Raw genomic sequence first — 10662 nt, 5'->3', positions numbered from 1 at the left:
AGAAACCCTCTCTTCCTTCTGCGGAAGAGAACAGAAATTCAAAAAAATTTGAAAGTTGAGTAGAGAGAGAGAGAGAGAGAGAGAGATGGCAGCGAGGTCAGAGAACATGAAGGGATTCTACAGACAGAGGAAGAAGAGCGGCGTCACGAAGAAGCCTCTTCAACCTTCTTCTTCAAGCAACAAATCGCCCAAACACTCTCCGACCTTCGGCTCCGATGTCACTCACGCCCCCGCTCTCCTTTCCCACGGCTCCCCTGACCTCAAAGGTCTTCTCTCTCCCTCTCTCTTGATCATAGTGGTTGGGCTTTATTTGGATTGTCGTGTATTGTCTTATGCTCTGTTTGTTAGGGTTTCATCAAATGCAATTGCGGTTTTTTGTTTTAAGATTATTTTATGTAATCAAGACTCGGAAAGTCTTATGGAATCATAGTGGTTTCGTTGTTTTGCTTTTTCAATGTGCGCTTTGTTTTGGTGTGATAGATGAGTATGATGAGAGTGAGGAGGTGTTGCGGCAATTCGACTTGAACATGGCGTACGGACCTTGCCTCGGGATGACCAGACAGGCTCGTTGGGAGCGTGCTCGTCGTCTGGGTTTGAACCCTCCCTACGAAATCGAGCGCCTTTTGAAGGCCGGTAAAGTTGAGCCCCAGTGCTTGTGGGATGGCCGTGTTTAGAAAATCTCGTGCCGCTCTTTATGGGATTTAGAATGCTATGTACTGACGGAGAAGTTTGTACTTTTATCTCTAGTGCGTGTTCAGCCTCTGGCTGTAATGAAGCGTACCGTTTTAGATGATGTTTGTATCTGCTCTGATCTGCTAGACTGTTTCGTAATCTTAACTAAGACCTTTTGTCTATCCAAAGTTGGTTAATATGAATATGATTATGGGTCTATCTGACTTTCTTTCACAAGTCATGTGCTGCATTGCGTGATTGAGAGTATAAGCAAAGCATAAGGATAGTTGTCTCAGGCTTTGGGGCTTCTAACTTTGGAAGATGCCAATGCTTTGCTTGTCTCAAACGTGTAATAAGCAAATTAAAGATGGTTTTGGTTGTCAAAGACTAGTTTATGGTGTTTTGGTTAATTTGCTAGTCTTTCTAGTTCTGGGCCATGGCCAATGATTCATAACGTTATGGATATGTTGCTAATTTCTTTAAAATGATACGAATCTATTGAACTTTTTTTAATGGTTAGCATCTAGCTTGCTTGTTGCTACTAGGAGAATAATAGATTTTGACATTGAAGGTATCGTGATCTGCTCTATAATCTTTGTGAAAAGGCAATGATGATGAAGTCCATCTTGTACTCCAAAAGAATACTTAGTAATTTCTTCCTTCCAATTTTGTATGGACATATTATGATCATGCAGATGTGAACATCCCCGTTAGCCAATAAGCACTTCATATATTTTTGGGTGCGTGTGTGTGCGCGTGTTGTAATATGCACAAGATTGCTAATTTGTTTAGTTTTGCTCTCCAATTCCTGCACTTGAATACACAAGATTTCGATGATATAACATCCGTTGTTATGCCATGGACTGACTATTGTGATGGACTTCTTTCAGCCGCACCCACTAATTTCATAGTTCTCTAAAACAAACGAATACCCCAAATCATTCATTGTCTGGAAACAGTATAATAAAGTTACCTTCAAAATTTTATACACAAATCGTTGCAATAAAATGTAGAATTCTAGTGTTGAACATATTACTTAACACGATTATTTGCTAATTGAAATACAAATGTATTAAGAACTAACATATATCTATATTAAAAGGGGAAAAAAAAGAAAGAAAAGTGAAGAAAAGGATGAACCAAATATGGGTCCCTCTCTTTGAAAAGAAGTGTCACAAAATTACTCCTTTTTAGTCCTGGATTTGGATTTCACATCATCAGGTATATGCGATGACCCATAAAGTGGTAAAATCGTGCATAATGCCTGTATTAGGAGGGCAAGCGGAAAACCTGAAAAGTTATCTTCTGTAACACCAACATATGATGCAAGTGCAACACCAAGATATCCACTCACTATGAATGCAAGGGCTATTGCAGACATAACAAATGCCATTAAAGATCCTTCACACCCTGGAGGGCAGAACTTCGCTATCAGAACACTAAACGGCAGAATCTTGAAAAAGAAGAGAACTTCCAATAAGCCTGAGAAAATCACAACATATACAGAGTCTGGCATACCCATCTTTCTGTAGAACCCCTTCACAAACAACACATCTGATAACATAAATATTGCCATCAATATCTGAATGGCTGAAATCAGTTTCCTTGGTGGGACCGACTTCAATTGACGATTGTAAATGACGCTCCATAACAGCATTGCTGCCTGACCAAACACCTTCGACAGACCCAATACTGATGAGTCCATCTTCAGATATTCTGTCTGGTAAAAGAACATGGTGCCTGTTAGTGCTGGGATTATGGCATAAGATGATGCAAACCATGTTATTGAGTAAGCAATCTCGGGTTTTGTTAATGCATTTGAGAGCTGTAAAAGTTGTCTTCTAATCCCCACATCAGCCTTGATCTTGGGAAGGTTAAGAGAGCTTTCACGAACATTAATGGTGATGAAAAACTGTAGAGCAAGGAGCAGGCCAAAAAAAATGAACATAGCTTGGGGGGAGAACCGATCAATTACAGTACCACCCAGAAGGTTTCCAAGGACCCCACCAGCAGCGGATGCCATCCAAACATATGATTGTAGCTCTCCTGAGGAAGATGGTGAAGAACTTTTGGAAGAGGAAGTGGGTTGTTTTCCTACCTCTGCAACAATGGCATCATTTGCAACCTCAGCTATTGAGGCACCAAGGTTACTAAGGAGGAGATATAGGGTAACAGTAAAGATCGAAACACTTGATGGTGATAGGACTGCTATAGTTAGCCATGAAACTGCTTGTAAGAAAGCTGCACCAACAAAGTTGCTGGACTAATTAGAAAAACAAACAAAATTATATTGCATGGGAAGGCAACATTAGGGAAATTAAAGGTAAATCGCGCGCAAGAGCACCCACACATCAAGGGCATTCTTCTCAAACTCATTAGTTTAGAATTATAAGCAATCACGGTGCTTAATCAGATCTACCTTTTACAAGCACGAGCAAATCAGTACAGGATAAAATTTAGATAATCACTTTTCAAGGTCTATCTCCAGTATAAACCCCTTTCTCTCAGTATCAAACTTCTAGTTGTAAATCAAATTCATGAAGATAACAATACAGTTCCCAAACACGCCAGCATTTGCTCCATGAGCAATGTCTTATTTCCTCTTGAAAAGAAAGGTGACCGAGAGATCAATCCCAAAATAGCTTTTGAGTGAATCAGAAATTGACTGACAGAGATCTCTAGATTGACCAAATTCTCGTCTTCCTTTGAAAAGAAAGGTGATTGATCACTTAATCCAAAAATAACTTCTGAGTGAGAACTTGCCCAAGTTTCTAGCTACTTTGTTTAGTCGGTAACCATGAAACCTAGATGAGGTAGCAATATTAAACATAAAATTTGAGTTTGTGGCACAGGCTAAACCATCTCTAAGAGATTGGGTGGGAACATTTGAATAATGCACATATGTATAGGGTGACCATGATGCAAGGAAGCAATGGTTTCGCTCATGATCTGAAATTGAATACCTGTGAACTTTAATTCAATGTCAAAATCATGAACTACAAAATGTTTACTAATTCACCACTGTGTATCATGGAGTGGTTTGGGCAAATTTTTGCTTTCATATTTTAAGAACAAAAAATGACTAGTTTTCTTATTTTATTTTATATTGGGGGATTTGGGGAGGGGATCGAACCAGGACCTCTCTTATGGAGGCTGGGTCTCATGCCATCTGAGTCACATGCTCTAAAAATGACTAGTTTTAAAAACTAATGAACAACACTAAAATTAAAGGTGGAACTAAAAACATCACTCAACAGGTTTAAGCTGCCAGAATCAACTTTATCATGCTTCTTGGTTCACAGACAAGGTTTAATTGTAGCCCATACTTGGTGTTTTCGAAGCCCTTAACACAATGAGGTATAATTGACCATTTTATCGTGAGGAAAATGCAGAGGCATTTAGGTCCAAATCAAAGATTTGGTTCATCACCAATCAGAAGGCATCCGAACAGAGATCTTCGGGTAGCGAAAAGCAACTAGAAGCCCCAAGCATCAGTAGAAACTAACACTTCAAGTGGAAGATCAAAATTATGCCATTTACGGAGCACTAGGGCACCAGTAAATCGGCTAGGTCTACTGCGCTACGTTATCTAAGTACGAAAAAATGATAAAAATGATAAGAGTAAAAGAGAAGAATCTGCTTTCCATAAAGAAAGGAATTATAAAAAGATTTCATGGATTGCATCTCCGCCACCTTCGCTTTTTCTCAGTGAAGAAAATACAAACCTTTAATCCAAATTAGCATAATAATTTCTATTTTCTTCAAAAACTGCAACAATTAGATTGAAACAGAACTCTAATAGTCATGTCAGAATTTAGAAAACAGAAGAACTTTAATTTCCCCGTAATGGAAATGGGATCATCCTTAATTCTCAAATATCGAAACTTAGAAATCAGAAGCCAAAAAGCGGTCATTTTCATTTTTCATTACCTCCGACAGCGATGTAGGGAATGCGATGCTGGTCAGCAATGTAGACGGCGTCAGAAACGAGACCGTAGAGGGGCTTGGCTACCATGGGAAGGTTGGCTGAGTTCTGGAGGAGCTGAAGCGTGGACGGGTCCACATTGAGGCCGTCCTTGAGAAAGAAGTTCACCGCCATCCAAGGGAAGCACCTAAAGCCCTGAACCCAGAACCCAAGCCCCAGCAGCTTCCGGACCGGGTTTGGGTCTCCACTCTCCGACGAAACCATTTCGGCGAGACCCCGATTTGCTTCCCGTACTCTTTCCTCCGACCAGTGAGAGTCAGTGCTTTCGATGGGGGATTTTTGGTTCGCGCTGTAAAGTTTTTATTTTTCTTTTTATGTACAAGGAAGGATGGTAGCTGTCGCGCGTTGGCTCTGTTATCAAATGACACCTGCCGGTGGTGAGGTGTCCATTTTCTTTTGTTTTCTTTTGAATCTTTGCAGTATCAATGGCATGCAGAATATTCTTCCTTTTGTGGAGGATGTTCTCTTCTCACAAGTATGATCCTCCATTTATATTATAATGCTATTTTGTTTTCTCTTAAATTTTATATTTTTAAAAGAAAATGCAATTTAAAATATTAATTATGTTAATATGTAGCATTTTAAATATAACTACCGTTACTTAAAATATATTATATAACATATATGATAAAATTATTTAAAATGTGTGACATTAGCAAATATAACTTTAGATAACAAGATCGTTACTCAAGATTGTATACTTATTTTCTAGAGAATGGAAGGAATAATCCATATTTTGTATATGCAATCCATGTTGATGAAAATGGATATATGAAAAAAGAAATACTATTTTGAACATATACCAAATCTCGAGCTACATATTAATTTTAGAGATATCGTAACCTTTGATGCTATACACAATAAATTGCTATAAAATAAATTTGTTCCATTAACTAGAGTTTATTAATATCATCAATCAATCATGTTTAGACATACTTTACTTGTAAATGAGATAACTAAATCTTATACATGATTATTGAAAATATAGCTAAGATAAAGTAATAATGTAGTTTTGTAATGGACTTCTCCCACAGAGAAATTTCTCTTTTTATTTTTTATGTTTTAAATAAACCAAAAGAACTTTTGCGAAAGTTAAAGAAAAGAGTCATAGGAGCACGATTAATGATTCCCATATCATTGTGCTCAGGTGGTTTTTTTTTTTTTTTCCTTTTTGGTTTAGGTTTCTAAATGACCTGATGTCATACGCGCGTGTGAATGCAAATTACATTTTCATTAGTACATGATAGTAGGATTATATATATATATATATATATATATTATATATGCGTGTGTGTGTAAAAGTTCCCATCATACACGTGGCCCTATTTCATTAGAGCAATAAAAAGCTTACTATGACAACAACATTCATCACTTTCTGTCGTAAAGGGAACAATAGATGCTCCTTAATCCGAAAGGCACTTCCCCTCCCTTGCAAGGATGGTATCAATCAAAGGTGAGACGGTGGATTCAAAGCTGCAAACCTACAAACAAAGGAAAAGAACATTTCTTTATTTCTTTTTTCTTTTTTCTAATCACAGTAAACAAACAATTAATCATGTAATATGTAAATTAAAAGAGTGAAACCTTATTAATTTCCCATTCAAGAAAATGTGACTAGGACATCCGTTGGAGTTTCAATCTCACAAATATGAACAGAACGACATGAAAATTCATAGACTAAACCACTTCAAATGCATTAATATATCGTAAAAATGCATTAAGAGCTGTGCCTTGAAGAAAGCCTTAACAGTGTTGTGAGGATTCATTGAGCCAACGACCTATGGCGGCAAGTCTGCATCCTCTTGTAGCAGAATCATTGGGTGCATATTTAGCTACACAAGGTTTTTTTTTTTTTATTTATTTATTTATTATTTTTTTTTTTTTTGAGTCGGAGATGAGAAAGTTAGAGTTGGAGGAGGATTCACAGATAGTAGTGAACAATATCCTGAATAGTAAAGAGGGTTGGATTAAGGTTGGATAAATGATCCATGATACTACATGCCATTACAAGAGAATTGGTTTTTTGAGACAAAAATTTTTGTCTTAAAAAATCAAAATTTCGTCCCTAAAAGTTTTTGGAGACAAAAATTTTTTGTTTCAGAAAGACCATCTCAGAAACTTTTCGGAGACAAAAATTGATTTTCATATCCTTAAAGTACTTTTACGAATGAAATTGGGCGGAGCCAGTCGAAACCGTTCTAACAGAAATTTTTTTTTAGACAAAAAAATGTCATCTCAGAATCAAGTTTAAATAAAAAAAATTATATTCGAACTTAAAATTTTGTTCGAACAAAATGAAATATTAATTCAAACCAATAACCATATCTGACCAAAGTCATTCAAACCAACACATTTTTAAGTGACTTTTGTTCAAAGAAAAATATTAACTGTTCAAACAGACAATCTATTTTCAGAAATCTTCTGTTCGAATTGAGTTTTGAAAAATAACGTTATTCGAATAAATATTTAATTGTTCGAACGAACGCACGGATTGTATTTCCCAATACGTTTGAATTGTTTTTTTTTTTTTGTTCGAATAGATCTGTTTTTGTTCGAATGTATGCATAAATGGTAATTTACCATTCAAACGGGTTATTTAAAGTTCGAACGGTATTAATCAAACAAAATGAAATTTAATTAGAAAGAATATACTAATACAAATTGTAATCTATATACATCAATTGTTCAAATGTTTAATAACATCATAAATAAAGGTAATTAAAAAAAATTAAATGAATTGTGATTGTGGTAGTAGTGGTGGCATAAAGTTTTGGGACATTATTGACTAGAATTATTCAAACATTTTTTAGTTATTTAATTGTAGTCTCTCTTCTAGTCTTACCTTTAAATCTGTTGCTTGATCTAATCGGGTCAGCAACTCTTTTTCCTTCAACCTCAATCGTTCTATCTCAAGTGCAATTTCCTCTAATTTCTTAGTCTTATCATCATTCGATTTGGTTTTAAAAGATGATGAAGATGTTGAGGATGGCTTCATGCAACATTCTAAACCCTTCAAATATTAGAACGTGATCCAAGAATTTGAGAAAAGATTTGAGCATCGTTGATAGATGATTCATCATATAGATCTGCAACAATTTCTTTAAGAGATATCATCTTGTCGTACAAAAAGAAAAACATTAAAATTAGTATATGTAACAAAAATATCTTTAGACAATAGAATTAAATAAACTTAAACTTACAAAATTTGCCTCTGCCTCATAATTGCTCCAAACACCATCACGATTTTTATGTACTTTAACATACAATTGGATCAGATCGTAATCAGCAGGACTTTCTTCTTGTTGAAAAATGAAAATCAATATCAGAATTTGAACCAGAAAAATGTATATATTAATATTTAATGTGGACTAAAATAACTAACCATTTTTTTTACAAGCGATGAAAAGATTGATAACCCGCATGATGGTGTATCGTTAAATTTGATCTATTTGCTTTGTTCATCGTACTCCATTGCTAAAAAAAAGTATTATAATTTTATGTTTAATACATCTATCATATATTATTAAAAAATGATAGCAGCGAAATTACCTTATAAGCAGAATCTTCAAACAGATCACAAACTTTCTCCCATTTGTTTGGTTGCATTGCTTGGAATGGATTTTGACGCACATCTGTCGTAGTACTGAACTTCTGATAGTGTGCATGGTATCGACCTTTGTACCTTCAGAATGCATTCAACATCAATTCCTCAATCGTTAGTCGATCCTCTCGCCAGCTAAAATTTAGTTCAAACTCGTCCTTCAAAAAATTATAAACAATTAGCATAATTTCAAATGTTATTTAAATAAAAATGTTATACAAAGTAACTTATTACCATACAACGATTTTTTATGTGGTCTTTCACATTTTGGAAAACTTTAGCCCAGTAGGATGTAGCCATCGGTGCATATGTGCGAGTAAGTGTACCAACGTAAGAAGCAAGCCAAGCTATCGAATCTCCAGAGCCACCGGTGTAATCATCAAGTATATCAATTTTAATTTTACCCACTTTCCTTACTTTCTCTATGCAGACACCCCTCGTAATGCCTCTAACTCGGCGCTGGTTTACAACAGCTATATATACAAAAATCAAAGCATATATTCTAATTAAATTATTTTATTTGAAAGATATACAGTGATAAAATACCTTTATTCTTGTTATGGTGATGTTGGCCCACCATTGTTGGCAAATAAATTACACGGGGAGTTAGTAAGTGGTGGGGATGGTTCATGTGTTCTTTTGCATTTAGGAGGCATATCTGTTTAAAATTATAATAAATTATTATTCGAACAAGATACATTTTATATTTTTATAAGAATTATACCTACACAAATATCTATTTGAAAATCATTCAGTATCAGTTTTCTTGGACCAATCACTCTCATCCTCAGTAGACACTTCAGTTGATTCATGTTCTTCCGACATGTCACCTTCAATTACTTCGGGTTGAACATCTTCTCTGCGCAATGGGACCATATCATATTGGCTTAGATCAATAAATAAATTGATGCCTGATTCATTTTCTTAATATGCTTCTTCATGATCTGGACTATCAACTTTTTCATATGGTTTGTCTACCTCTGGAATATAATCATATACATTTCTTGGTGCAAACTTCTCGACTACCCACCATGGATTTCCGAACTCCGAATCATCTAAATAAAAAACTTGATTTGCTTGACATGCGAGAACGAAAGGATCATTCTCATACCATTTGCGAGATGTATTGACACTTACAAAATATTCATCCTTACGCACTTCCAACTTAATATTTGAGACATCCCACCAATTACATTTAAATAACCAAACCATATATCCCCCACATACTTTAATGCTATGATATATTCCACAATTGCGTAAAAATTGATATTACCATCCTCATGGCTTCCTTCGACTACGACCCCACAATTTTGAGTTTTTCTATATCGTTCTCTGTCTGCTATGTGAAATCTATATCCACACACCAAATATCTTGAATATTGGATAGCCCGCTTAGACGGACCACATGCCAGAGCATATACTTCTTGTGAGATTTCACTTGAATGTTCACTATATTTCGATGCAACCTACATAAATAAATATTATTCTACTTATATCAATATCATATATAAATATGGTGACACTTACAAAATGTATAAAATTCAAAATAATTATGCATGTTTTTTTTAGTAATACCGTATGTTCAAACCACAAGGCAAATTCTTCTTCATGCATCTTTTCTCCGTCAGTCACACTATTTGTGCGAACTAGTTGTATATGTTCGTTGCATATGTTAATATGAGTTATTAATTTATATCAATATATACTATATTATTATAAATGCACTTAAAAATACTATTAAATTAGATGATCATCACTAACCTCAAATAGTGTTCAATCTCTTTACAATTATTCAAGACATATCATCGAACTCTTTCAAACTCTCACCCACATAGGTCATAGCCTCCTTGTGCACCTATGAGACTTACTTTTTGGGAAAATATAGTAAATGCTGATAAAACTCCTATTTGTCCACCTTCATAATTTCAATCCGGTCTCGTAAATCTAGTATCAACCCCACAAAAATACATTGAACAAAATGTATTCCACTCATTATGCATGTATGAGTCTGTGATCGATCCTTTCAGACGAGCCTTATTCCCCACATATCACTTTAGTTTTCCCAAAAACTGTTCAATAGGATACATCCATCTATACTGAACGAGGCCAGCAACTAAAGCCTCATGAGGTAAATGTACAGCCAAATGAACCATTATATCAAATAATGAAGGCGGGTACAAACTCTCCAAATTGCATAATATCAATGTAATGTCAACTTCCATTTTTAATAAGGCATCAACTTTTAACGTTCTATTACAAATACTCCTGAAAAATCACCCTAATTATGTAAGAGTTGTATGAACATCTTGAGTAAGCTTTCCACCAACTAGCAACAATCGCTACAAAAATATATGGCAGTCGTGACTTTTGAGACCAGTTATTTTCGAATCATAAGCTCAGACAC

The 10662-nt window shown here is 35.3% G+C and overlaps 2 protein-coding genes across 2 annotated transcripts; one reads left to right on the top strand and one right to left on the bottom strand.

The window, feature by feature from the left end:
- On the top strand, positions 1-891 carry LOC122310807 (DNA polymerase delta subunit 4). The gene is made up of 2 exons (XM_043124953.1): positions 1-266; positions 481-891. The coding sequence occupies exons 1-2, from the start codon at positions 86-88 to the stop codon at positions 672-674; spliced, it is 375 nt and encodes a 124-aa protein (XP_042980887.1). The 5' UTR covers positions 1-85; the 3' UTR covers positions 675-891.
- Positions 892-1617: 726 nt separating this feature from the next.
- LOC122310806 (probable folate-biopterin transporter 7) lies at positions 1618-4976 on the bottom strand. The gene is made up of 2 exons (XM_043124952.1): positions 4603-4976; positions 1618-2913 (listed from the first exon to the last, which is right to left on the bottom strand). Exons 1-2 carry the CDS (start codon positions 4859-4861, stop codon positions 1853-1855), a joined length of 1320 nt encoding a protein of 439 aa, XP_042980886.1. The 5' UTR covers positions 4862-4976; the 3' UTR covers positions 1618-1852.
- Between the last annotated feature and the right edge of the window lie 5686 nt (positions 4977-10662).

The sequence above is a fragment of the Carya illinoinensis genome, chromosome 5 (assembly GCF_018687715.1).
Source record: "Carya illinoinensis cultivar Pawnee chromosome 5, C.illinoinensisPawnee_v1, whole genome shotgun sequence".
NCBI classification, from domain to species: domain Eukaryota; kingdom Viridiplantae; phylum Streptophyta; class Magnoliopsida; order Fagales; family Juglandaceae; genus Carya; species Carya illinoinensis.
The sequence above is the reverse complement of the archived record's forward strand: the minus strand, read 5'-3'. Positions and strand labels throughout refer to the sequence as shown.

Excerpts from the sequence above, each read along its gene's own strand:
- LOC122310807 (XM_043124953.1), top strand. The coding sequence starts at position 86 with ATGGCAGCGAGGTCAGAGAACATGAAGGGATTCTACAGACAGAGGAAG. Across the intron at positions 267-480 it reads CGGCTCCCCTGACCTCAAAG|ATGAGTATGATGAGAGTGAG; the intron begins GTCTTCTCTCTC and ends TTGGTGTGATAG.
- LOC122310806 (XM_043124952.1), bottom strand. The coding sequence starts at position 4,861 with ATGGTTTCGTCGGAGAGTGGAGACCCAAACCCGGTCCGGAAGCTGCTG. Across the intron at positions 2,914-4,602 it reads TCCCTACATCGCTGTCGGAG|CTTTCTTACAAGCAGTTTCA; the intron begins GTAATGAAAAAT and ends TTGTTGGTGCAG.